We start from the raw sequence: 27,257 nt of genomic DNA, 5'->3' as shown, positions 1-27,257 counted from the left end.
CCTCTCGCATGCTAAGCGAGCAGTTGTAGCACAATAGTTTTACAAATCTATTTTTGCCTGAGGGGAGCTCGTACTAAAGCAAGCCCGTAATGATTTTATGAAACAACGCCTCAGGCATAAACAAAAAACATCCAAAAACATGTAATATCCATTCTAAAAGTCTGGCCTTGTGTCTTGTAATATATATATGATTTTAGTACATCCAATGGGTTTGGATTACCAGGGAAACTAAGAGCAAGACCGGTGCAGCATCCAGCAACGATCTAACATTAATGCCAAACAACCAAACTGTGTTCTCCTGACAAAAACAACTAAAACAAGAAAAGTACAAACTCCTGTTTGGATACGGTATTGTTCTTCTTTCTCTTAGTATTTTTTCTGTTTATTTTAGTCCAAATTGAGTTCGTTAATCCGTATTTGAATCCTCAAAATCAAAGCAAAAGATGAATCAATACATGAAAAAGTAATCACTTTGGAGCCCTTTTGCACAATGTTTTAATAGAAAAATCACAACTTTCTCATAAACAATTCGAAACAAAAGTTTAAACCAAAGATCAAAAAAAAAATCTGTAAGAAAAAAAAAGAAACATTAACAATTAGAGTTACAAACAAGAGCACACAACATGGAAGAATCTTTTGGAGAAATCTAAAGAATAGTGATCGAGAATCAACGATCTCTCTAGTTATTACACCTCAAATCTCTCTTTTATCATCCACATCTTTTGTATCTTTGCAGCTACCCAATCTGATCTTCTCTTTATGTAAGAATTTAAAAACAGAAATAAAACTCTTTTTGTGATGCTAAAAAAAAAACAGAAACTCACTGTGATGAAAGTTTTGAAGATATTTGCTTTTCTCTATGCTTCAATACCTGGAAAATGTTAAATCAAAATGTATCAGATGAGATCAACAAAGCTTAAAGCCTTTAAGATGCTGATGAGTGTGTGTACCTACCTCTATTTCCTCCCACATTGTAGCTTCTTGGATAACCTTCAGAGGCATTGCCAGACGGGTCTGAGGCTACATTGTCAAAACCAAAGCCGTAAGAGCGAGACAAGCCGTCTAACTCATTAGCAGACTGATGAGGCATCGTCTGCTGCCACGTTGAGTCGCTGTAAACCGAGTTCCCTCTGTACATTTCCCCCATAGACCCATCAAAACCGTTTGTATTGTTGTTGTTGTTACTACCAGAGAATGGTAACGCAGAGAGTCCAGAACTTGTCCCAAAGCTTCTCCCATAGCTATTAGCATCAGAAAGCCCCCAGTTTCCTCTGTTGTTACCAACAGAGACACCCAAGTTCCAACCCGGACCAGAAGAATCAGTTCTGTTTCCCCACAGCAAGTCTCTATTGCTCGGGTTGTAAGCAGAGTCGCCTCTGTTGAATCCTATTGGAGAGTTGTTGTAACGGTTTGGTGAAGCATTATTGAAGTATTGGCTCCCAGGGATGCGGCTAAACCCAAGAGTAGTGTTTCCATCAAAGCTCAGTTCTTGATTTAAACCAAGACCGAAGTTATTAGAGAAAGCATTTCTCCCGCTACCAATAGGACTAAACCGACCTATGTTGTTACTATTATAACCAGGAGCAAAGCTATTGAAGTAGCTATTATTACCAGATGGCCTATTAGGTACTACTACTCCATAGTTATTACCACCATACCCACCAAGAAGTGGGCTTCGGTTAGCAGCAAGAGGAGCTGAGGAGGAAGAAGGCTCCTTAGGCACTGCTCTTTTGACCTCGACCATTTTGCCGTTTAGCTCGTGGAACGTCTTGTGAAGAACCATGTCCACAGACTCCTCTGAATCAAAAGTGATGAATCCAAAGCCACGTGGCCTCTGCGTGTTGTGGTCGTACATCACCACAACGTCTGCGATCGTACCGAACTGATCAAAGTAGTTCTTGAACTCGGCTTCGGTGATGCTAGACGGTAAACCACCAACGAAGATCTTCTTTGTTCGATTGCTGCCGCCACCGTGTTGGCTAGGTGAGGAGATAAGGTGCATTGGACTCGCGTGGCGTTTCAGCACTTGCTGGTCGTCACGTGGCACAGCTTTCTTCGCCTCCACCTGACAAAACAAAAGAAGGACTCTTACAATCCTTTAATCATTGATCTAAACACTAAGACTCATCAACTTTAGGACACACAAAGACAGATCTATGAGACAACAACAATGATCAGAGGAAAGGATGTGAACTTTTACTAACCGTGCGGCCATCGATGATGTGTTTCTCCAAGATGACTCGCTCTGCAACAGAAGGATCTGCAAAGACGATGAAGCCAAAGCCACGTGCACGTCCCGTGGTACGGTCACGCATGATCACAGACTCGATCAAATCACCGTACTTGCTAAAATACTCTCGAAGCCGTTCTTCGTCCGTGTCCCATGATATCCCGCCGATGAAGAGCTTCCCCAGATCCGATACAGATTCCATCTTTTGCTCCTGCGAATAACAAATCAATGAATCCGATCTTTAGAACACACAGATCAGTTTCTCATTTCATCTAACAACAGAACAAATCTTGGATCGTGTCTTAAAAGAGCTCAAAGCTCTGAGATTTACGGACAGAGAAACATGGAAATCTACTTTTGTCTGAAAAAAAACAGAATCCAAATCTAAATCCCGATCAAATCGGAATTGAGCATCTTTTCAAATCTGACAATGGATCAACAAATAAAGCATCATCCAATCAAAACAGAGGAATGAAGAAAACAGAGGAACAATGAGATGAAGAACAGCAAACAGACAAAAGACAGAGGAAGAAGATGAAAGAAAAAAAAAAAACGTTAGATTTGAACTTGTGGAGAAGGAAATTCACCATCTTGGAGAGAGGACCCAGATGATGGAAAAATGTGGAGAGAACCTTTTTAAGATCTGGAGAAAGGGACAAGGACAAGAGAAACAGAGGATGTTTTGTTCATTCTATAAGACATCCACTCTTTCTTTTTCTCTCTCTCTCTCTATAGGGTTCTTCTCTTATCAAGATGGCCTCCCTCTCTCTCTCTCTCAAACTTATTAAAAACTTTTCTTTTTTTATTTTTATTTTTCTGTAATGCTTTCTTGATTTTTAAGTTATTGATTTTGATTACTTGAAATTCATTAAGAAGGATTCCTTTTTTCCTCAGGCCAGAGATGGTAAAACAACAGTCACATATAATAATAGGGTGGGAAAGATTTGAGATTTGCATCTCTGTAAGAATCTTATTTTTGGGTTGTTAAAGAGAGGCAGATGATGGAAGATGATATAGCTCCTTTAGTTTTATATTTCTATATTTTCCCATAAATATATTGATCCTCTATAGTTTATTTGACAGCTAATAATTTATTTATGAGAAGCAATCAAACTAATAATTTTCCAATTTTTAAGGGATTAAATTTAGTTATAGAGTCGCTTAGAAAAAATGAAGAGTAGTGTGTTACCAAAACATCTACACATTATTCCTTCCTTTAGAAACAAACTAAGGTTATACTTTATAATGCATATATACTTTGATGTAAGTTACTTTAGAACTGAATCTATGTTCAGAGAAATACAACATAAAAAACGTGTTAACAACAATAAATGATGTGATTTTTATATACTTATCTAGTGAAACCCTTTTGATATGTCTACATTGACATGTAAGGAATTTTTGATTATACAAGACTCGTGAATATTAGTTACTTGATCGATATCTTTTAATATATTGCAAAGAAGAATCATATGCCCTACAACTAAAAGAAATTAAAACACTATTTTTGCATCAATTTTACTATTTTAATATTCTATCATATTGACATTTGATCTTTTCCAATAAGGGAAAGATATTCTGTTATGTGGGTTTTTCTTGTTCACTTATGTGGGTATATTATATATATGATGCCTAAACTAAATAACAAATCAACAAGGCAGAGAAGATATGATCTATAGACTGTATACAGCTTGTCGTGTGTGGAGGCAAAAGTCTAAATGTTCTTATGAGTACTCAAAGATTGCACTATAATATTTATATTTAGTATTAATTATATGTAGACGGCCAGTGAACCATAAAGTAATACACTTGTTTTAGTAATTTTACATATAAGAAAGGTATTATCAGTTGCAGTAAAAAGGTTATATGAGTTTACGTGTTTAAAACCATTGAGTTTATCTTATAACAGTTTTTGCATGACCATGCTTTCATACGTCGAAATTTAAATTATTCTCAAACCGTTAAATATTTTTGATATTTAACGGTCATCAAATAGAAAACTACAAATTGTTCATCACTTTGTTTCTGAACACTCCTTAAAATGGTCACCAGCACTTGAGTAATAATATCACTATTCCTCTATAGTCAATATATGCATATATTATGAACTAAAAGCATTGAAAATTACGTACACAAAACTAAGATATTGGAACTACCCTTACTCTTGGTCAGATCTAAGTTATGATGATGGTGAGGACATCACCTTTTTGAACTTTGACAATTTTCATGCATGACTTCACCGTTTTTACATTTGAAGTTATGTTCTAAATAAACAAATTGTAAAATTCTTTTAGCTATTTGTTTAAACTTTTTACTAGAACCAACTATTTCAAGCGTGTATATAATTTGTCCATGTAACCGAAAAAGGCAGGTCTTACCCACTTTCATGCTGCCTTAATATATTGTAAAAATTATACATGATAAAAGAATATAGTCTAGTGGTTTGTAAAACATGACATAATAGATATGGTTGACAAACAAAACCACTATCCCCAGGAAGATAATTTGATAAATTAATAGTTTAACATAACATTCTGGATTTAAGTCTAATTGTTGTGTTACTGATAAAAATAAACGATTGTGTTAACTGGACCCAATTGCTCATGTTAGAAATGGGCCATGTTAATTGGATCCAGTTAAGCAATTCAAATAGCTTAGTATGGATGGAGGTAGGCCTCGGCATCCGGGTCGGGTATTATCGGGTCAAGGTTCTTCGAGTCCTAGCAATTTAGATCCATATAGGTACCTATAACTTTTCGGGTCGGTTCCGGATCGGTTCTTGTCGGGTCCGGGTCGGTTCGGGTCTATAATTTCAATACCTGTAAAATACCCAAAATTTTCGGGTATATTTCGGATCCGGGTCGGTTTGGGTATTTAGAACCCGAAATAGATTCGAAGTACCCGAACTGGACCCGAAAACTCTAAAAATACCCTAAGAACCGCAAAAATATCCAAAAATTTATCCAAAATCAGACCCGAAAACTCAAAACATACCCGAATTTTACCCGAATACCCAAATTATATTTTCTAAAAATCTAAAATTTCACCAAAAACCTACAATTATACTTGAAAATCCAAACCTGAAACCTTAAAAAAAATCTGAAATACCAAAAATATACCCAATCACCCAAATATACCTAGTATATACAAATATTTGCGGGTACTTCGGGTATCCGAACGGGTCTTGGGTAGGACCCGGACCCGAACCGAGACCCGCGGGTCCAGAAAAAAAAACCCCAATAGGTATTTAGCATGGACCCGGATCCGGACCCGAACCTGTATTTTCGGATCGGTTCCGGTTCGGGTCTTTGGATCCGGGTAAAATGCCCAGGCCTAGATGGAGGAATGAGAAACGCTCGATTTCTACTTGGATAGAGAGAGTTATGAGGTTATCAACAAGGTGTTAGCCTCGCTCTCAGGTACATGTGAGGACATCATTTTGGCCCAATGACGAGAGAAACTTGTCGGAGATCACCAAATGTGTAGATCTCGGAGACAAGTACAATTCGTTTCTATCTCATGCGGAGGAGAAAAGAGATGAGAGTTAAAGCAAGGGTCATTGGTGAATGTTCTGAAATTACTCAAGATTGTCCACGGAAGATTCCAAAGTAAGTTGAGTTGTAAAGATTCGCGGGAGTTGATATGTGATAATCGCCTACCGCACTGCTTTTGACACTTCACTAGCGATAAGTCAGATTAATTTTTAATTCTTTTTATATTGAACACTCTAAAACTTATAGTTAGCATCTCAAATACTAATTTAGTTTTGGGATTTTTTTTTTTCTGATTAAACTTGAGATATCCAAGACACATGGAAAGTCTAGACTAATCCATAAGTAAATTTTTTTTTTTCGGTTTATATTGTTTACAATTTCTAGGTTTGAGATTTTGTAACTGAATTTGAAATTTGAACCGAACTAAAAAAAAAACTAATTTTGTATCCAATTTAAATTGAACGATATTTTGAATGTTAAGCATAATCTGCAGCCGAATTTAAATGATAATTTGAATGAGTAACAAAAAAAAATGAATGTTAAATACATCGGAATTTTTGAAGTCAAATAAATATCTGAAATTTTGAACTAGCATCCAAAATAAATATTTAAAATCTAAAAAAACAATTGAAATATTCAACTTGATAAATATTTTGATCAAATTCGTAAAAGAATATACGAACTAAGTATTGTTTTAATCAAAACGATATCAAATCCAAAATAAATCTTAAAAATAGTTACAAATTTACATAAATCCAAATTATTATTAACCAAATTTAACTCAAATATCTGAATATGAGATGCCGAACCAGAATGTTAATTCTACAACATTTGTTGGTTTAATATGAAAAAGGAAATTAATAAAGAAAAAAAAGAGGTTAACAAAATAAATAAGAAAAGAATGAAAAAGGCAAAAACAATGAATCCAAAGAGCGGTCGGAAGTCTCCTTCACTGTAAGAGAGAGAGAGAGAGACAGAGAGCTCTCAACCCGCCATAGCTGAGCTTCCCTTTTTTCCTTTCCTTCATTTCTTCTATACCACCCTTGAAAACCCCTCTCTAGCTGAAATGAACCCTCAAGCTGACAATGAGCGGAAGGAGTTTCAGGTCGGTTGCACACCGACGGCAGATTCCACGGCGAGGCACAATTCAGGAGGAGGAGGAGGTGCGAGGTATAAGCTGATGTCACCGGCGAAGCTTCCGATCTCGAGGTGTAATGACATAACGATTCCTCCGGGGATGAGTCCGACTTCGTTTCTGGAATCTCCTGTTTTCATCTCCAACATCAAGGTTTAAGCATCACCTATTTACTTCTCTTGATGAAGTATCACTTGTTCTTCACCTCATTATTGTGGATTTGTTTAAGAAAATTTAGGTTTTATGATTGCATTTTTTCTTAGACCCAAGTGATTTGTGAAATTGAATTGGATACAGTCAGGTTTCTCTCTATCCAAAAATATTATCTTTTTGACATTTTGTTCCCACTTGTTTGTTTGTTTTTTTCGTTGCTTAAGTTCTGATTCGGACCATTGTTCATGTTGCTACGATTCTTCTAGTAGTGCTTAGTGTGGGGGAATGAGTTTGTTAGTTGGGCTGTGTAATTTGGTGAAGATGCTTTCTGTTTGTCCACAAGGAAAAAAAAAACAATGGACTTATGTTTCTTAAATCTTTTTTACAAGTACTTCAAAAAAACTATGATTTTTTTTATTTATTTGGCCTAGATTCTGATTCTTCACGTTCACGTTACTATACTCTGCATTGGTTTGTATTTCTGTCTATTCAGATTGTTCTCTGCGAATAAACCTTTTTATTGATGCAAAGTAGTTTTTTATATATATATATGTCCTCCTCTCTTTTTACTTCTTCACATTGTCGATCTTCCCTGTGTCTGGTACTGCTCTTGTCTTTTTCTTTCCATTCTTTGTTAATTGTTTTCCTTTTAGCTGTATAGAAATTCCATTTGCTTAAATTAGATATTAATAATATGATTCCGCTGGTGAGAAAAAAAGTTTTTTATTTTATTTTATTTTTAATCATGTTCACCATGTAGAGGTAGAGCTGTAGAGTCATCGTCTCCTGGGTATTAGCTCAAGTTATGATCAGATCATATCAAAGTGTTGACTAATAGTATAAGTGATGGATGCTATGCTTAATTACATTTTCCTATTTAGTTACATCTTCATACCATCTTTCAGAACGAGTTTATTTTTGTCGTCTTTTGTTTAATGTATGATGTTTTATCCATGTCATTGATATGTGAACTTTTGTTTACTTTCAGCCAGAACCTTCCCCTACTACTGGTTCTTTGGTCAAGCCCCGGCCAGTGCATGTGAACTCAAGTTCTTATACAGGAAGGACATTCCATCAGAATACCTTCACCGAGTACAAGTCTACTGAATTTGAATTCAGACCTCCTGCATCCAACATGGTATTGTTTCTTAAACTCCCTTGTGTGCTGTTGCGGGGTTGCATCGTCTTAATATCTCTATTGATTTCAAGGTTTATGCAGAGCTTGACAAGCATAGAAGTGAGCCACCAGTACAGGGCCATGGATCCTCCTCACACTCACCTTCTTCCATCAGTGAGGCTGCTGCAGCTTCCTCAACCAACCTAAGCCGGGCAGCTCCTCCTGTTCAGTCGCCACCAACCGGATCTGATCAGGATGAAACAGTCCAGACATCTCAAAATGACTCCAGAGGAAGCACGCCACCAGTCTTGGCCGATGATGGTTACAACTGGAGAAAGTATGGTCAAAAGCATGTCAAAGGGAGTGAGTTTCCGAGAAGCTATTATAAATGTACACATCCTAATTGTGAAGCGAAGAAACTATTTGAAAGGTCTCATGATGGGAAGATCACTGATATTATTTACAAGGGCACACATGACCATCCTAAACCTCAACCTGGTCGCCGAAACTCTGCTGCACAAGAAGAAAGGGTAGGTAAGTGTATCCTCCAATGACTATAGCCGAGATGGTAAAACCATATACAGTCCCCTTGACAATAAACTTCATCTGAATACAGAGAAGGGCGTCTACAACTTGTCTCAAGCCATTGAACAAACTGGTAATAACAACCCTGAAGTACCTCTGACAACTGAAGATGGTGGAGAAGTTAAAGATGACCTGGAGGAGGAGGATCCATTTACAAAACGGAGGTATTAGAATTTTTTTTAAAGAGTGAGGATTCAATTCAGGTGCTTGTTTTAAAATAGTGATTAAAAAACTTTCTTGCAGGAGGTTGGATGGGAGCATGGAGATAACAACTCCACTTGTGAAACCTATCCGGGAGCCTCGTGTTGTTGTTCAGACTCTGAGTGAGGTCGACATACTTGATGATGGTTATAGGTGGCGTAAGTATGGTCAGAAAGTCGTCAGAGGAAACCCCAATCCCAGGTTCGTTTAAATGTGCCCCACCAACAACGTCCTCTCTTACTGTCTTAATGAACATACACCAGCAAAACTTGCAGTTCAAGATGATAGCTAGAACAGTTTAGTCTTTTGTTCTGTTCAAGTGGCTAGTTGTTTGGTTTGTTCACAAAGTGTTGATTGTCTTGGCAATTGGATCCTTGTAGGAGCTATTACAAGTGCACGGCTCCTGGATGCCCAGTGAGAAAACACGTGGAGAGGGCATCACATGATCCAAAAGCTGTAATAACAACATACGAAGGCAAACACAATCACGACGTTCCCACTTCAAAGTCTACCAACCACCATGACATCCAGCCTCGGTTCAGACCAGATGAAACAACAGACACCATCAGCCTCAATCTCGGTGTAGGAATCTCCTCTGGTGGACCTGACCACACTTCCAGCGAACGTAATCAACAACTCATCAACCAAACTCACCCAAATGGAGTCGGTTTCAGGTTTGTTCATGCTGCTCCCGTGTCATATTACCACGTAAGCTTAAACAGCGGAATCTATCAGTATGGCTCGAGAGAAACACAGAACGAGACTCGAAATGGTGATGTCTCGTCCTTGAACCATTCATCTTACCAGTATTCACATAACATTGGGAGAATACAATCGGGTCCTTAGAAAGATACATGAAGCAAACAGTATTGGATTCTTCTTAGGTTAGTAATGAGACCTTGTTCTATATAGTTTCTCTTTCTATACGGAGAGCTGATCTTGATTTTTAAACTATATATATATATATATTTGTATGTGTTGTGCTCCCAAAAAATGTATTGTACAAATACACAAGAGGGTAATGCTTTTTTGTTAAACATGTAAGAAACATCAATATGTTAGAATCACCTAATTTATATCAAGTACAAGTTCTACAGTAAATATTAATTACTCATTAAATCAACACTATACAAATAAGTTGTAGTGTTAATCAAGCACTAGACCCAGCGCGGGTATGAATTTTCGGTTTTTGTTTATTTATTTAACTAAATGATGTATTTGTAATATTTGATGTATTATATTAACCAATTAAATAATTTTTTTGGCATCTTAAACCATCTATTTACGATGAATATTCGATATCATATAAAAAATTGAACAAATAGACGTAATTAGAGAATTATGGACGATATATAAAAACAATGGTTATTAATGTAAAATATGAAGAAATATTATATTATGACTTAGTATGGCATAAAAGATTATAAATTAGTTATACATGTTTAAAGAAAATAAAATGATTTTTAAACTTCTATGAAAAATTTAACATATAAAAAAGGGCGATGAATTAGTCATCAAATTGTAAATAATTTCATAATTTTATTAATAATAAATTATTTATAGTCTTTGTTTTCGTCAAGATAATTATTAAATGTTCATAACATTAATATGTTAAAAAGCCATATTATGAAAGCCCATGTTGTAACCGTTTTTTTCTGGGAAGTGTAACAAAAAAAATTACATTTAACTCTTCGTTTTGTTTAAGCTTGTGTCGGTAAAAGATTAAAAAAAAGCTCTCTATCTTTTTCAATGTTCAATTTGAAACTTATTATGCGGAAATCATACGCAAATATAGGCAATTGGTTGGAATCTCTATATCTTTATATTCTTATAAATTTTAAATTTATTGTTTTCTCTTCTGCAAGCAAATCAATTACCGAAGTAATAGATCAATTGGTTGGAATCAAATCTATTCTTATAATTAGTGTAATTATGGTTACAGGTTGAAGATATTATGTTTTGATTAATAGAAGATATTGGATTTTGAGTTTGTATTTATTGATTTGTTTTTTTATAAAGCTTAGAAAATCAATGGGATGATTGGTTGGTTGATACATCCTATAAAGAAAAAGAAAAACTATAGGTGGTTTGAATATTGTACATCGATCGATGCATGCATGATGTAAATTGACTATATAAAACTTGAACATGATCATTTCAAACTAAAGTATAGGTAGGTTATATGCATTTGTTATATTGTAGTTAATATATTTTAAATATTACATAAGTCAAGTGATTAACGTAAAAATAAAATTCAAGTTCATTATTGGACCGTACTCGTACGTAATAAGCTACGTTAAATATGATGTATTTTTAGGTTCTTTTAATGACATTAAGTTTAAATTTGATTAAAGAAAACTCATTAATTTAACTGGAAAAGACAAGCATTAAAATATGTAGGTTTATTTAATGACATTAAGTTTAAATTTGATTAAGGAGAACTCATTAATTTAACTGGAAAAGACAAACATTAAAATAAGTAGTTTAATTTAATTTTCAGTGGCATAGAAGTGTAAATAAGTTAGAAAATTTAAGGGTATTTTTAATGAGTACTTCTATTTTAATAATAGAGATAAGGTTTCATATTGTAAAACTGATAAATTGTGGAAACTATGATATTTATGGCTATCAAACAAAACAAAATGATACAATAATTGTGACTATGAAAGCTAAACTAATACGCGAGAATATATACATTGTGAATGAATAAATTGTCAGTTTATTTATTTATTTTGTTTTGTTGTAAACATCCGTTACTTTATTTTTATCATTGAAATGCTGAGTTTCATTTTGTATTTTACTTACGTAGGTTGAATAAAAGTATATAATAAAATTTCCAATTTTTCAAAGCTATGGAGTGAAAACAAAAATCATAGCTAAGACTATACCTAGAATATACGTTAATTATTGAAAGCTATATTGCCATGTATAGTATCTGTTTGTTCTTTTGGCTAAACTATCTGTTTGATTAAGATACTTAATGTAGAAACAAACTAGCTACCTTTTTACTCGAAAGTAGATATTTCACTTTGTACAGTAGTACCGATTACAACTTTTTATTTCGTTTACAGAAACAGCCTTAGTTTCAAATTCAATGAATCAAGACAATCATCCATGTTTAAGGTGTATATTTTTATATAAATTCATCTAGTAATGAAAGTACATACTCCTTCATCACTTTACAGAACAGAGATAGAAAATGCTAAGCTCTCTCAAAGTCACAGGACCTAAACCCAATTCTCCGGAGCAGAAGTTTGAGTCCAACATCGTCATATCCGGTAAATAAAACCCGGTTCTGTTCCAGCTATTTTTGGTTTGGTTTGGTATGGTATGAGTCTTACCACTACGGTTATGGCAGAATATGAACCGATAAGTCTGATATTAACTCAAATCCTAAAGATGAATTAAAGTCTATATTTAATGGGAATATTTAATTTCTCGAACACTTTTGTTTGGTTCCTATTAACCGATTTTTGGCCGGTTTACGTGCAGATGAAGAAGGCGTGGAGGAAAACGACAGTCCAATAGAAGAAGTCCGGTTAACCGTACCGATAACCGACGATCCATCTCAGCCAGTGTTGACATTCCGTACGTGGTTCTTAGGAATGTCCTCGTGCGTGGTACTCGCGTTCGTGAACATCTTCTTCGGTTACCGGCAGGGCCGGCCCTCAGATTTATGGAGCCGTAGGCGGTTTTTAAAAAATTCCAGCTAAAAATTTCTTTTAGTAAATTTGGGGGCCTGAAAAAAAAATTTTGGGGGCTTTTTTCTATGTAATTTTTTTCAAAATTTTTGGGGGCCTAAGACCAATGTTTCGTTAGGCTTTGCCCAGGACCGGCCCTGGTTACCGGTTGAACCCGCTCATGGTATCCTCAGTCGTGGCTCAGATCGTGACTCTCCCACTAGAAAAGCTCATGGCCACGACTCTACCAACGAGGAAATTCCGGTTACCAGGTACGAGTTGGTCCGGTTCGTTGAATCCTGGACCGTTTAACATGAAAGAACATGTGTTGAAACCTATATTCGCTAATACGGGAGCTGGAGGAGCTTATGCGACTAGCATCATAACCATTGTTAAAGCATTTTATCACCGGAATCTTGATCCCACCGCCGCCATGTTGCTTCTGCAAACCACTCAGGTAAAAAAAAAAAATACTCCCACTTGAAAAGAAATGCATTTCATAAAATTATTATTTTTACATTTTAGTAATTTATTAACTGATAATAACAAATTGTAAATTTTTAATAAAGTAATTGAGTTTCTTGAATTAATGTTATTTTTAAATTATTTAAATTTGATATTCACAAATATATATGATAAAATTTAATATTTTTTGGATATATGAAAAGTCATCCACAAATTTATTACAGAAAACATAATTAGTAGATTTATATAAGTTGATTTTTATTAATATCTCCCGTGTATCGACAAGCGTTACTTTGAAAATAATTTAATAATTAACAAAGTGTTTTGGGTCTAAAATCTAAATATAATAATATCTCCCTTTCACAAAGATAAAAACTGCATGTAATTTTATACATGTAATTTTAGTTTCTATAATTGAAACTTGATCTTATTTTGCAAGCAAAAATATACATGTGTGTATGATCAATACTACTATATTAGGTAATAATCTGCGCCTTGCGCGGGATATGATTATTAGTTTCATTATTTTTAATAAAAACACATTAAATCTGTTTAATCTGGATATCAGTTCGGTTTTAAGTTATTTTTTTTTAATCTCCTAAATTAATATTTATTTTGGTTTATTCGATTAAAATGTTTGATTTTTTAGTTTTTTCAGTAAAAACCAAAAATTACTATTATTTGTTTATTTTCGTGTTATAAATTTTAGATAGTCGTCATGTCGAACCAATGGTTTCATATCATAGTTTATAAACGGATAATAGTTAAAAAAAGAAAAGAAAATTATTAAGACAAATCATTTCACTACAATTTGGTCGGTAGTTAAAGAAGAATTAAGAAAAAAAATATTTCAAATTCCAAAAAAAAAAGATAGTTCAGCTGTGGTAAATACTTAGTTACAAGATGCTCACATCAATATGCACATGTATATGTATTTAAAAGTATATAAAATAGTTGACAAATATATACAGATATTGTTAATTAATATATTTTTTTCTTTTTTTTGAACAAATTGTTAATTAATATTATATGACATTTTTGTTCAAAATAATGCATGAAAGATAAAATTAAAATTAATTAAAAATTAAAAAAGCCTTGACATTAGTGAATTTTTTCATATAAAGAAAAATAAATTGTATCTGTAAATAGAGGTGGGCATAGATCGAATATCCGGGTATTTGGAGGCATTCATGTCGATTCAGTCTTTAGCCACCTGGATAGTCGGTGATTTTGATAGTTGAAATGATTTAGAATTTTAAAGAATATCCGATTTGATCCGTAAATAAAATATTTTTTTTTTAAATAATTGAATTTTTTATAATAACATTTTATTACAAAAATAAAATATTATTTAACTTTTTAAATTTTAATACCTAATATAATAAATTTAATTCATAAAAATATTGTAAAACTAATATAAACTATAATATATATAACATATATATATATATAATTATGTACATATATGTATGTATATACATATAACATATTGAATTAGATATCCGTTCCTAAAAATATTGGTATTTGTGATTTGCTTTTTATTTTTATATTGTATTTTAGTATTTGATTTGCTTCGTAGAGCTACGGATATCCATATTTTTTTGTTCAAATCAAAACGGATAACGAACCGAATCAAAATTTATAAATATTTTGTCCAACTTTTTTCGTAAACAATAAAAATAATATATATATAGTTTAGTTTTTTATTCTTTATTTGTTTTGATTCGAACCGAAAAATCCAAAGTTTTATTGGAACCATGCATGTGAGTTTTATATTAATAAATACAAAGTACATAGTGTGAACACATTTATAAATATAGTGTGAACGCATTAACATACTTATTATCAAAACATTGTGAGACTGCCACGTATCTATTATAGTGTGAATGCATTTATTAAAATATTGTTCTTTTAATATATAATATATAAGGGATAAAGAAAACACATGATGACAAAAAAACACATCAAAGGTATCATTAATGTATCATTTATGTGATTATTAATTTTCCATAAAAGTAAATGAATAGTTTTTTGAAATTTACAATTAACAATTATTATTAAATACATAAAATTTATAGAAAACAAAAAAAAATCTATCATTGTAAAACAAAAGGGTTCTCAACTTTATTTTCTTTATTGAACGGATGAAGTAATAGTTAATATTATATACGTCTGTTTTTGTTGGTTATATAAGCTGTTGGGGTACGGATGGGCTGGTGTGTTCAGGAAGTTCCTAGTGGACTCACCGTACATGTGGTGGCCTTCGAATCTTGTTCAAGTCTCTCTCTTTAGGTTCGTTTCCTTCTCTTCTTCTTAAGTTCTATAACACCACTTTCTTCTTACAATCCAACACTTGTTTAGTTTTGTCTGAAACTGTATTTGATTAGAGCCTTACATGAGAAGGAGGAGAAGCGTGAAGGCCAACAGACAAGGCTTAGATTCTTCCTAATAGTCTTCTTCTTAAGCTTCGCTTACTACATCATCCCTGGCTACATTTTCCCTTCAATCTCATCCCTCTCCTTCCTCTGCTGGATATGGATCCGCTCTGTCACCGCTCAACAAATCGGTTCAGGGCTTCAAGGTCTAGGCATTGGCTCGTTTGGTCTCGACTGGTCAGTAGTTGCAGGCTTCTTAGGCAGTCCTTTAGCCGTTCCCTTCTTCGCTATAGCCAACTTCTTTGCTTGATTCCTCATCTTCTTGTACATTGTCCTTCCTATCTTCTACTGGAGCAATGCTTATGATGCAAAGAAGTTTCCTCTCTTTACCTCTACTACATTTGATCACACCGGTCAGAAGTTTAACACCACTCGCATCCTCAACCAGAAAACCTTTGATATCAACCTTGCCGCGTACGAAAGCTATAGCAAGCTTTACCTTAGCGTTGTGTTTGCTCTTATCTATGGACTCAGCTTTGGTACTCTTACCGCAACTGTTTCTCACGTTGCCCTCTTTGATGGAAAGTAATTATTCTGCATGAATCTCAAATATAAGATCAGTCTTCATATAACTATAAATAGTTAGTAAGTTTTTTACATTTTTTTTATTACGAATTCGTAATCATGTCTCTTAGGTTTATCTGGGGGATGTGGAAGAAGTCAACAAAGGCTGAAGATGTGCATACAAGACTGATGAAGAAGAACTATAAAGAAGTACCTCACTGGTGGTTTCTTACCGTTCTCTTTCTTTCCTTTGTGCTAGCTCTCTACGCATGTGAAGGATTTGGAAAACAGCTTCAGCTTCCATGGTGGGGACTTCTACTCGCTTGTGCCGTTGCCTTCACCTTCACGTTACCTATCGGAGTCATCCAAGCCACTACAAACCAGCAAATGGGTCTTAACGTTATAGCGGAATTGATCATCGGTTACTTGTACCCGGGGAAGCCACTAGCTAACGTGGCTTTCTAAGACATACGGTTATGTGAGTATGTCCCAAGCCTTGTCTTTCGTTGGAGACTTCAAACTTGGTCACTACATGAAGATTCCTCCGAGATCTATGTTTCTTGTTCAGCTTGTTGCCACCATGGTTTCTGCAACTGTCTGTTTTGGGACCACATGGTGGCTTCTGTCTTCGGTTGATAACATCTGTGTCCAGGAGAAGCTTCCTATAGGTAGCCCGTGGACTTGCCCTGGGGACCAAGTGTTCTACAACGCATCGATCATATGGGGAATCATTGGTCCTGGAAGGATGTTCACTAGTAAAGGCGTTTACTCCGGGATGAACTGGTTCTTCCTCATTGGCTTCCTTGCTCCTGTCCCTGCCTGGTTCTTTGCAAGGAAGTTCCCAGAGAAGAAGTGGATAAAGCAGATTCATGTGCCCTTGATCTTCTCAGCTGCTAGTGCAATGCCGAGGGCTAAGGCTGTGAACTACTGGTCGTGGGTCATTGTTGGAGTCGTTTTCAACTACTATATCTTCAGGAGGTACAAAGGGCGGTGGGCGAGGCATAACTACATCCTCTCTGCTGGTCTTGATGCTGGTACGGCGATCATGGGAGTGTTGATCTACTTTGCGTTACAGAACAATAACATAAGTTTTCCTGATTGGTGGGGGAGCGAGAACACGGATCATTGTCCTTTGGCGCATTGTCCCACAGAGAAAGGGATTGTGGTTAAGGACTGCCCGGTGTTCTAAAGCTGACTTGCTCTGGAGTTTCTCAGACCTGAAGGTTAGTGATGGTTGCTGCCAAATTGGCTTGGTGGCTAATATATTATTGTGAGTTTATGATGTTAGGAACTCAAACAATGTTAAAATAATGATTTTGAATATATCTTTCTTAAGAAGTAGCAAGTGGCTTCGGACTTTTAAACATGCATCTTGCAATAGGAGATCATAGCTTTAACTCAAAGAGAGAACCTGAATAGGAAAGATCAAATTAACTTGAGTTTGAGATTAAGAGAGATAAGAAAATGGACCACAACAAGAAGTACCAAGAGATGTTATTTCACTAGTAAAAGTTATAAAAAGTGTTTCAAGACATAGGGAAGTACCTTAAGCACCTTTTGTCTGTTTCTAAAGCTATAAGAACAAGATTCTATTAACTCCAAACAAGAGTCTACAGGAGCTAAGCATGCAGCTACATCGCCTTACGTTTATTAGAATATTATATTGAACATCATTAGGTGATGAAGTGTTATATGATAAGACTACATTAGCTGATGGCTCCTTATAGAGTAGCTGTGCTGTTTCCATCTGCTCCAACCACCACCTTCACACAAAGCTAACAAGTGCTACATAAAAATTTATTACTCACAAAACAACAAAAATATTACTACAACACTGATATAATATATGGAATATGTTTAGCTTGGCTAGTTCATGAAGCATGAATGCTTCCATTTTCTTTTTTCTTTTTGTGTACAAAAGGAGCCACCAGTAACCTTAGCTAATAATAACATACAACATGGTCAATATATATGTGGTTTACTGATATAGTTTGTTCCTCTCTAACGATATAAACATGAGTCAGTTCCATAATATTACGCTCTACTTTGGTATCTGCCAGAATTTTCTTAAACCGAATTCAAACACAGACCAAACCGGATGAAATCAATTCAGATAAGGCGAAACGACGTCGTATGAAAACAACGGCGCATAATGGTCTCGGCTGGCTCCACTCGACGACGACGTGTGAAAGTGAAAGTAAATAATAATAAGCTGTTTATTTCGTTTGATTAAATACAAAATAATTTTGTTTTCTAGTTTTTTGCAATTTTCTGCTTATAGAAAAATCGTGCCTGCCTTTTCTCTCACTTAACCAATTGAGATTTTTGTTTGTATTGGTGCCTTTCACCGCAAAACCATCGTCAGCTTCAACCACCGGAGCCGCCGTAAGAAAAGGCTCTTCATCTGCCGTGGCGTAAGGCTTTTTTTCTCTTCTCTTCTCCTTTATCTACGGTTTCGCGGTCGGTCGATCTATTACGTAATCTCGTCTGTCTCCCGGGAAAATCGCGATGGGATTACAAAAAAAAAAATTGAGATTGAGAATCAAGCAACTAATAATCAAATCCCTATCCGCTGGATTTCGAGTTATATAACGAGAGATTCATCATTCATCCCTTCTCTCTGAACTTGTAACTGAATCCGAGAATTTTGGAATCTAACTAACTCGATCGCCTTTTTTTTTCTCTCGTTTGCGTCGATTCTCCGTATAGCTTAAGCACTTCTAGATTCAGGTTTTCGATTCTCAGGATTATAGATTTTGAATAGGTGTGGCGTTATTTGACTAAATCATGCTTTGTTCCAAGACTATTAACAAAAGAGAAATAGTACATTGGTTAATCTGGAAATGATTTTTGGACTTTATCTAAACGCAAAAAAGTTAAAGATTGTATTAGGATATGCCTCTTTTCTGCTTCTGTTTTTTTTTTTACATAATCAGCTATCCGATATAAGCCTTTGTTTTCTTAATGATGAATCTTGTTTTGTTTCGTGGCAGATATTTTTTGAGGTCTACAAAGTGTTTGCCTTTCTTAACGAACTAGGAAATGGTTAAAAGGTATTATATCTTTGTTCATAATGTATTATAGGTTTCTTTCAAGTTATTCGAAATTTCTTACGGATTTGTTTGTTGTGTAACAGTCATGGAGAGTTTTGATTTACTAGAGATATCATGACGCAGTGCGTAGACGGTTTCAAGCATGTGTGCAACTCTCTGTTTCGGTGTTTTGATCTCGAGATTTACAAACAGTCTGGAGGCCTTGGAGATCCTGAACTACTTGCGAGAGAGACAGTTTGTATGCTCTCAGCTTCCATGCACACTTTTTTTGTTTCAGTTATAATGATTTCTTCGGTTGGTGCTCTCTCTGTTTACTGACGTGTTTTGATAACGAGTTCGTTTGGGTGCAGTTAGCGTGAGTGAAATAGAGGCTCTCTATGAGCTGTTTAAGAAAATCAGCAGTGCTGTGATTGATGATGGGCTAATAAACAAGGTATGTATGAATTATACATCTCACGCGTGTTGCTACTTCTTTTGGACAGTCTTTCTGATTTTTAGTTTCGTGCCCTGTTGTAATTGCATCAGGAAGAGTTTCAACTAGCCTTGTTCAAGACAAATAAAAAAGAGAGCTTGTTTGCAGACCGGGTAGGCGTTTGTAAGCTATTTGCTAAGATTCTATACAAAGATATGCTGACATGCTCAATCACAGGTGTTTGATTTGTTCGACACAAAGCATAATGGAATACTGGGGTTTGAGGAGTTTGCCCGCGCTCTCTCCGTCTTTCATCCAAACGCTCCTATAGACGACAAGATTGATTGTACGCCTCTGATCTCAAAAAAACTATGTGTAGCAAATGATCTGATGTTCACTTGCTTGAAAAGTTCATTAATTGTTACCTGGAATATCATTTTGCAGTTTCGTTTCAGCTATATGACCTTAAGCAGCAAGGTTTCATCGAGAGACAGGAGGTAAAGCTGTACATATATATCTTCAAGCTCCATTCAAATCGTTGAGATTTTGTGTGCCCTTAACATTCCCACCACTAACTTTCTAATCATTGTCCAGGTAAAGCAAATGGTGGTGGCTACTCTTGCCGAGTCAGGCATGAACCTATCAGACGAAGTCATAGAGAGTATCATCGACAAGGTGTGCGTCCCTTCCTTACTATTTTTCTGGTTCGATTGTACTAGTCTCCAACTCATGTAAGCAGTTGAGAAATGAAGCAAAGAGTGATATATGAGTTTCTGTGTCAGACATTTGAGGAAGCCGACACAAAACATGACGGGAGGATCGATAAGGAAGAGTGGAGGATCCTTGTTCTTAGGCACCCTTCGCTTCTGAAGAACATGACACTTCAGTATCTCAAGTGAGTTCCTAAAAAGACTAAGCCTATTCTCTCTTAACTCACGTATAATTAAAACCAATCCCTCTCATAATGCGTGCAGGGATATCACCACTACGTTTCCGAGCTTTGTGTTTCATTCTCAGGTGGAAGATACCTGAGAACAGCATAGCAGATCAAACAGTTTGGCAAGTGTGTTTGTTTTTTCAGAGTTATGTATCAAGTTTATTTGTTTTTTTTTTAATCTCTCTGAACTCTAGTTTCCAAGATTTTGTTGTTTCTTCTGTGAAAAAGAAAAAAAAACGAAAACAAAGTTGTATTTTAATCTATTCCTGGTTGGGTTTATCTTTTCTCCTCCTGGCAATCTGTATGTATACTACTGAATCTTGTGATGTTCACTGATTGATCTCAGTTAAGAGCTTTTTCTGCTAGGGAAAGCGAAGAAACAGACAGGAAAACGAAAACTTAGGTTTCTCTCTTAATTGTAACTTGTAAGGAAGCGAAGCTGTTTAGTGAAGGAGAAACAACAATGTGTTTATATCAGTGTGTTTAAAACCGTTGTCCTAATCTTCCATGCCCCACAAGACCACAAGTTTTATGGTGTATTGCTCCGTATATAATCAGTCCCACTCTATGTGCTTCTTAATGACGCGGACAAATCTGGCGCCTCTTCTTCTTATCCAGAATCTAGAAAGGAAGAAGGCGACGATGGCTATGGAGATTGCTCAGTTTTTCGTCGGATCATCCGTGAGATTAAGGTTGGTTTCTCAACCTACACCTATCGTTTTCCCCCCTCGGTTTGAGAGTTACGTAGCTGGAGATTGAAATTTCATTAGTAGCGTGGGAAATTCTAGGAACGGCGTTTCCCGTGGTAGATTATTTTCTATTTCGGCCGTTCATCACCGTCCCAGAAGGATGTTCATGCAGCTTGCTGGGTTAGGTTCGGTCTTGACTCTAGTGAATCTTCCTGGTTTAGCGGCGCCAGTTCCTGAGATGAAGGAACCTGAAGTTATCAGGTAAAAATGATCCTTCTCAAAGATAGCTCAACCCTTTTTCAATTACACCATGAATTGTTTTACTGTTCAATGTGCTTCATCATTGCTTTGAGGTGCCATGTACAAGAAAGATTTTTCCTTGGGAGTTAATTCCTCATCCTAGGTTTTTTTCCTTTTGGTTTGGTGATTGAAGTGTCCAGGACGTTGAAGCTCCCAAGTGGCGTCAGGATTCAAGGTTACTTGGAAACATGTAGAGACTTGTAATTGGATATTCTTACAGTATAGTTTCAGACGTAATGAAAGTTTTTTAAAAATATGCAGAGATTATTGAAGGAGAAGGACGAGAAGCTCATGAAGGGGACCTGGTCGAACTTAACTATGTATGTCGACGTGCTAATGGATATTTCGTTCATAGGTGAGAGATTTCAGATGCTTCACTAGCTTATTTCTCTCGCGGTCTATCCCTTTTTTCCTAACTATTATCGTTTCTTGATTCAGCACGGTGGACCAGTTCAGTGGCGAAAGCGCTCCTGTCAAACTTTTTCTTGACGGCAATGACGTACTTTGATCTTACACTTAGCTTTAGCAATGTAACATATATCATCAATTCGATTATGGCCTGTTTTAACAAACTGCTTGGCAAAATAGGTTATCGAGGGCTTGAAGGAAGTATTGGTGGGAATGAAAGCTGGAGGTAAAAGCATGAAACAAGAAGATTCTAGTCTTTGGATGAATCTTGTGATCCTAACATATAGCACACTATTTTCAGGGAAGCGTAGAGCACTGATACCTCCATCAGTAGGGTACATAAACGAGACATTGAAGCCAATACCCGAGGAGGTGCCGGATCTTACTCGTCATATATTCCTCACTAAGAACAAATGAACTTACACATAATGTAAACGATTTGATTTTGTGGATGCAGTTTGGACCAAGACGCAGCCTTCTATCGCACGCTAATGAGCCTCTGGTCTTTGAAGTCCAGCTCTTGAAAGTATTATGATCTTCTTCTTGGGACAATTGTTGATCAAGTATTTGTGTTATTTTCTTTTGTAAATCTGTAAAATACAAATTACATTAAACTACTAAGTTTGTCCTTTTTTTCTTCTAAGCTTTACTTTAATTTGGTGATGCATAACGAAAATAAGTAACTTAACTCGTAAGACTATATGCTGACGTAGAAACGACACCGTTTAGCCTAACGATTCTCTAATTACACTACCGAATCCTTAACGCACGCGAGAATCTCTGATCCGCCGTCGTTCTGATCTTCCGCCATTTGCTTCCGTCGAAACTTTTGAAACCGAATCGAGCAAAAGAGCTGGAGAGAAAATGTCACAAGGATGGTTTTCGCTAGGCGGAAGCAGCAGCGCAGATCAGCAGCAGCCGGAGCAGCAGAAATCAGGTTCGTCCCTGCTCGCGGATTGGAACTCTTACGCAGCGGCGAGAGATGTCGAGGAAGGTGGCGGCGGTAGCGGAAGCTTCGGGTTTGACATCGAATCCGCCGTTAGATCTGCCAACGACACCGTTTCCGGCACCTTCAGTGTGTAAGCAAGCCGTCATCCATCTCTTTCCCAAATTCGAGTGTTGTATAATGCGATTTGCTCGCCTCAGTTTGATTATTCCGTTACTGAATCTTGAGAAGATTGAGGATTCTAGTGTTAGTGAATCTATGAGTATCTTACTATCTTATCGATAAGATTGTTCTTTCTTTTGTTGATTTTTTTGCGACTTTTTGCATGTGTATTCAATGACTAAACAGGGTTTCGAAGGGAGTTAGAGATATTCCGGGGAACTTGTCGTCGGCAACCAGCAGTATGCCATCAGGGAAAGCCTTGATGTATTTCGGTTTGCTTCTCGCGAGTGGTGTGTTCTTCATCTTCATTGCCTTCACAATGTTTCTACCAGTCATGGTGCTTATGCCTCAGAAATTTGCCATTTGTTTCACCCTCGGATGTGGATTCATCATCGGATCGTTCTTCGCACTTCGTGGCCCACAGAATCAGCTCGCACACATGTCATCCATGGAGGTATGCTGCGTTGGTTATGTAGTGTGTCTTCTCATGCCTTAAAGCTAAGAGTGAATTCCTTAATCTCTTTATAATTTCCGTGTGTCTTGGCTTTCTCCAGAGGCTTCCTTTAACAATAGGTTTCATTGCCACCATGGTTGGTACCATATACGTCTCCATGGTTCTCCACAGCTACATTCTCTCCGTGGTCTTCTCCGTCTTGCAGGTACTACATTTCATTTCCAAATCGCCCCATCTTAGCAACTAACATTAGACTCTCTCGAACAAGTGTGGTGTTTGCTTACCCTGCTTCTTCTTCTTCACCCCATCGATTTGGATTGTACAAAAAGATACTTGTATACTTATGCTTGCAAAATCTTATACTGAATCTCATAATTGGAGGGGTATATGTTTGCTTTGTGGTAATGGACAGGTTCTTGCGTTGGTTTACTACTGTATATCCTACTTCCCTGGAGGATCATCCGGCATGAGGTTCCTAAGTTCTGCTCTTACCTCATCTGTTCTAAGAGTTTTTGGGAGATGAGCTTTTCGCGGGAGAAAGAAACAAAACTTTATTTATGTCCTGATGTATAGAGTTTTTTCGAAAAGACATTTATGATCTTGAAAGAGATGTTTAAAAGGGGTCCGAACTCCGAAACCAACTGATGCTATCACTCTTTTCTGTTTTACGATGCTGTTGATTACTGGTGAGCATATATATAATGTTTAGTTCGTTATTTTCAAATGATTTTTAGATTATTCCCCCCCCCCCCCCTCCCCATTCCCAATTAAGATCGAGTGTCACAATTTCAATTGTGTTTGTTTATTTACACTACTAGGCTACGACATTTAGTTGGGCCCAGTAAAACCGGAATTAATTGGTGTTAATTGCTAAAGCCGGAATTTTCATATCTCTTGCTTACTCAACCGGTGATCGTGCACTACAAGAAAACACAGTTTTATCAAGGAAATTTAACGAGGAAAACTATTCCTCGTGAAATTACGATGACTTAACGATGAAATTACGAGGAAATAAAGTTTCCTCGTAATGGCCTTGTAAAATACCGAGTAAAACTTTTCCTCGTAAAATCGTCGTAAGTTGACGTGGTTTTTCCGAGAAAAATGTGTTTCGTCGCAAATTCGTCGTAATTTTAGCATGAGTTTTACGAGGAAATAACTTACGAGGAAAGAACGAGAAATCCACCAACTTAACACGTTTTTTTTGCCACCAACCTAATTTTTCGTCGTAAATTCCTAGCAAAATTCAACTACCAGATTCGAAAATTTTCTATATATATGGAGGTTTGAACATAATTTTACGCACACCAACAAGAAAAAAAATGTGAAAAAATGTCGGGCTTGGGAAATATTTTCGAGTTGCGGAGGTGGATGTATATGCATAGAGATGCTAACGGGAGAGTGACGAAAGAATATCTTGCTGGGTTGGAGCGTTTTATGCATCAAGCAGATTCTACACCGCTCGCCCAAGAAAGCGGTAAAATATTCTGTCCTTGTAGGAAATGTAACAATTCAAAGTTGGCAAACCGTGAAAATGTTTGGAAGCATTTAGTAAATAGAGGTTTCACGCCAAATTATTATATCTGGTTTCAACATGGAGAAGGTTATAGTTATGATCAGAATGAAGCTAGTAGTAGTAATAACAACTTTCAAGAAGAACCGGTTGATCATCAATTGCATAATGCACATAGTTACCATCAGGAGGATCAGCCGATGGTAGATTATGATAGGGTTCATGATATGGTAACTGATGCATTCGTAGCTCATGATGATGAAGATGAAGAACCTAACATAGATTCAAAAAAGTTTTATGAAATGTTAGATGCGGCAAATCAACCACTTTACAGTGGTTGTAGAGAAGGTCTCTCTAAATTGTCATTGGCTGCTAGAATGATGAATATTAAAACTGATCACAATCTACCTGAAAGTTGCATGAACGAATGGGCAGATTTATTTAAAGAGTATTTGCCGGAAGACAATGAGTCTGCTGATTCTTATTATGAGATTCAGAAACTGGTTTATAGTCTTGGGTTGCCTTCGGAGATGATAGATGTTTGCATCGACAACTGCATGATCTACTGGGGAGATGATGAGAAGTTGGAAGAATGTCGATTCTGCAAGAAACCACGATTCAAGCCGCAAGGAAGGGGACGTAATAGGGTACCGTACCAAAGGATGTGGTACCTACCAATTACAGATAGATTGAAAAGATTGTACCAATCGGAGCAGACTGCTGGAAAGATGAGGTGGCATGCCGAGCATACTCAGACGGATGGTGAGATGACTCATCCATCAGATGCAAGAGCCTGGAAACATTTTAACAAAGTACATCCGAATTTCGCTAGCAATAGCCGGAATGTGTACCTCGGATTATGCACAGATGGATTTAGTCCATTTGGAATGTCAGGGAGACAATATTCATTGTGGCCTGTCTTTCTTACGCCATACAACCTGCCACCGGAGATGTGCATGCAACGGGAGTTTTTATTCTTGACCATATTAATACCCGGTCCGAAGCATCCAAAAAGGTCACTTGATGTTTTCCTACAACCACTGATAAAAGAGTTGAAGGATTTGTGGTCAACAGGGATGAGGACGTATGACTGCTCAACGAAGAAGAATTTTACGATGCGAGCTATGCTTTTGTGGACCATAAGTGACTTTCCTGCCTATGGGATGTTGTCTGGATGGACTACACATGGGAGATTAGCTTGTCCATATTGTAATGGAACGACAGATGCATTTCAACTGAAGAATGGTAGAAAGACAAGTTGGTTCGATTGTCACCGTCGATTTCTTCCAGTTGGCCATCCGTACCGAAGAAACAAGAATTTGTTTAGGCACAAAAAGGTTGTGAGAGACACTCCTCCTCCATATCTAACTGGAGAACAAATTGAAGCGCAAATCGACTACTACGGAGCTAACGAAACAGTTCGCTGGGGTGGTAATTGGCATGTCCCTCGTAATATGCCTGATTCTTACGGTGTTCATCACAACTGGCACAAGAAGAGTATATTTTGGGAGTTACCATATTGGAAGGATCTTCTTCTGCGCCACAACCTTGATGTGATGCATATAGAGAAGAATTTCTTTGAGAACATCATGAATACAATATTGAATGTCCCAGGGAAGACAAAAGACAACATAAAATCGAGGTTGGACTTGCCGGATATTTGCTCAAGAAGTGAGTTACATATAAAAAGCAATGGCCAAGTTCCCGTTCCAATTTTTAGATTGTCTTCAGAAAAAAAGTCGGTTTTGTTCAATTGGGTGGCATCAGAAGTGAAGTTCCCTGATGGGTATGTTTCAAATCTTTCAAGATGTGTTGAAAAGGGTCAAAAGTTCTCCGGGATGAAGAGTCATGATTGTCATGTCTTTATGCAACGACTTCTGCCATTTGCATTTGCGGAGCTACTTCCAACAAACGTACATGAAGCACTTGCAGGTAGTTTACAATAGGACAATAATATTAAATTGGTTTAGTTTACAATAATAGTATTTGACTAACAATGTGTTTAATTGTTTTTGGAATAGGCATTGGAGCATTTTTCAGGGATTTGAGCACACGCACTCTTAAAGAAGAAGTCGTAGAACAGCTTCAGGAGAACATTCCTATCTTATTGTGCAACTTGGAGAAGATATTTCCTCCAGGCTTTTTTGACGTGATGGAGCATCTAGCTATCCACCTCCCATATGAGGCATTGCTTCGTGGACCGGTACATTACGGATGGATGTATCAGTACGAGCGAGCCATGAAATATTTGAAGGGAAAAGCAAAGAACCTCGCCAAAGTTGAAGGTTCTATAATTGCTGGAAGTTTGACAGAAGAAGTTTCTCACTTCACATCGTACTACTTTGCGTCAAAAGTACGTACCCGAAGAAGAGCTCCAAGAAGATATG

At 36.6% G+C, this 27,257-nt stretch overlaps 5 protein-coding genes and 1 pseudogene across 12 annotated transcripts; 5 read left to right on the top strand and 1 right to left on the bottom strand.

Moving 5' to 3' along the window:
* Positions 1-493: 493 nt before the first annotated feature.
* Positions 494-3,070, bottom strand: LOC106409351 (heterogeneous nuclear ribonucleoprotein 1). Of its 2 annotated transcripts, XM_013849997.3 has the most exons (5): positions 2,818-3,070; positions 2,205-2,441; positions 955-2,065; positions 825-871; positions 494-745 (listed from the first exon to the last, which is right to left on the bottom strand). In XM_013849997.3, the coding sequence occupies exons 1-4, from the start codon at positions 2,818-2,820 to the stop codon at positions 858-860; spliced, it is 1,365 nt and encodes a 454-aa protein (XP_013705451.2). In that variant the 5' UTR covers positions 2,821-3,070; the 3' UTR covers positions 494-745; positions 825-857. The 2 variants fall into 2 exon arrangements, with proteins under 2 accessions (XP_013705451.2, XP_013705450.2); XM_013849996.3 differs by having other exon boundaries at positions 494-871.
* Positions 3,071-6,627: 3,557 nt separating this feature from the next.
* LOC106409349 (probable WRKY transcription factor 20) lies at positions 6,628-10,016 on the top strand. 2 transcript variants are annotated; one of them, XM_048763145.1, is made up of 6 exons: positions 6,628-7,012; positions 8,001-8,150; positions 8,222-8,663; positions 8,746-8,878; positions 8,958-9,116; positions 9,296-10,016. In XM_048763145.1, exons 1-6 carry the CDS (start codon positions 6,791-6,793, stop codon positions 9,759-9,761), a joined length of 1,572 nt encoding a protein of 523 aa, XP_048619102.1. In that variant the 5' UTR covers positions 6,628-6,790; the 3' UTR covers positions 9,762-10,016. The 2 variants fall into 2 exon arrangements, with proteins under 2 accessions (XP_048619102.1, XP_048619103.1); XM_048763146.1 differs by lacking the exon at positions 6,628-7,012 and adding an exon at positions 7,056-7,613.
* A 1,694-nt stretch (positions 10,017-11,710) lies between these two features.
* On the top strand, positions 11,711-17,340 carry LOC106409346 (annotated as a pseudogene).
* A 913-nt stretch (positions 17,341-18,253) lies between these two features.
* On the top strand, positions 18,254-20,680 carry LOC106409357 (calcineurin B-like protein 3). Of its 2 annotated transcripts, none has more exons than XM_022706440.2 (10): positions 18,254-18,413; positions 18,993-19,052; positions 19,136-19,290; positions 19,388-19,485; positions 19,578-19,637; positions 19,702-19,810; positions 19,909-19,961; positions 20,059-20,139; positions 20,247-20,359; positions 20,439-20,680. In XM_022706440.2, the coding sequence occupies exons 3-10, from the start codon at positions 19,167-19,169 to the stop codon at positions 20,494-20,496; spliced, it is 696 nt and encodes a 231-aa protein (XP_022562161.1). In that variant the 5' UTR covers positions 18,254-18,413; positions 18,993-19,052; positions 19,136-19,166; the 3' UTR covers positions 20,497-20,680. The 2 variants fall into 2 exon arrangements, with proteins under 2 accessions (XP_022562161.1, XP_013705461.1); XM_013850007.3 differs by having other exon boundaries at positions 18,257-18,413; positions 19,403-19,485.
* Positions 20,681-20,847: 167 nt separating this feature from the next.
* LOC106409354 (peptidyl-prolyl cis-trans isomerase FKBP16-1, chloroplastic) lies at positions 20,848-22,453 on the top strand. 5 transcript variants are annotated; one of them, XM_013850003.3, is made up of 8 exons: positions 20,848-21,093; positions 21,175-21,351; positions 21,531-21,565; positions 21,652-21,745; positions 21,829-21,889; positions 21,979-22,024; positions 22,100-22,170; positions 22,256-22,453. In XM_013850003.3, exons 1-8 carry the CDS (start codon positions 20,909-20,911, stop codon positions 22,331-22,333), a joined length of 747 nt encoding a protein of 248 aa, XP_013705457.3. In that variant the 5' UTR covers positions 20,848-20,908; the 3' UTR covers positions 22,334-22,453. The 5 variants fall into 5 exon arrangements, with proteins under 5 accessions (XP_013705457.3, XP_048619100.1, XP_022562159.1 ...); XM_022706438.2 differs by having other exon boundaries at positions 20,941-21,093; positions 21,172-21,351; XM_022706439.2 differs by having other exon boundaries at positions 20,964-21,093; positions 21,190-21,351.
* Positions 22,454-22,516: 63 nt separating this feature from the next.
* Positions 22,517-24,076, top strand: LOC106409355 (protein transport protein sft2). Its single transcript, XM_013850004.3, has 4 exons — positions 22,517-22,877; positions 23,093-23,360; positions 23,461-23,565; positions 23,773-24,076. The coding sequence occupies exons 1-4, from the start codon at positions 22,663-22,665 to the stop codon at positions 23,881-23,883; spliced, it is 699 nt and encodes a 232-aa protein (XP_013705458.1). The 5' UTR covers positions 22,517-22,662; the 3' UTR covers positions 23,884-24,076.
* Positions 24,077-27,257: the final 3,181 nt, after the last annotated feature.

The sequence above is a fragment of the Brassica napus genome, chromosome C7 (assembly GCF_020379485.1).
Source record: "Brassica napus cultivar Da-Ae chromosome C7, Da-Ae, whole genome shotgun sequence".
NCBI classification, from domain to species: Eukaryota; Viridiplantae; Streptophyta; class Magnoliopsida; order Brassicales; family Brassicaceae; genus Brassica; species Brassica napus.
The sequence above is the reverse complement of the archived record's forward strand: the minus strand, read 5'-3'. Positions and strand labels throughout refer to the sequence as shown.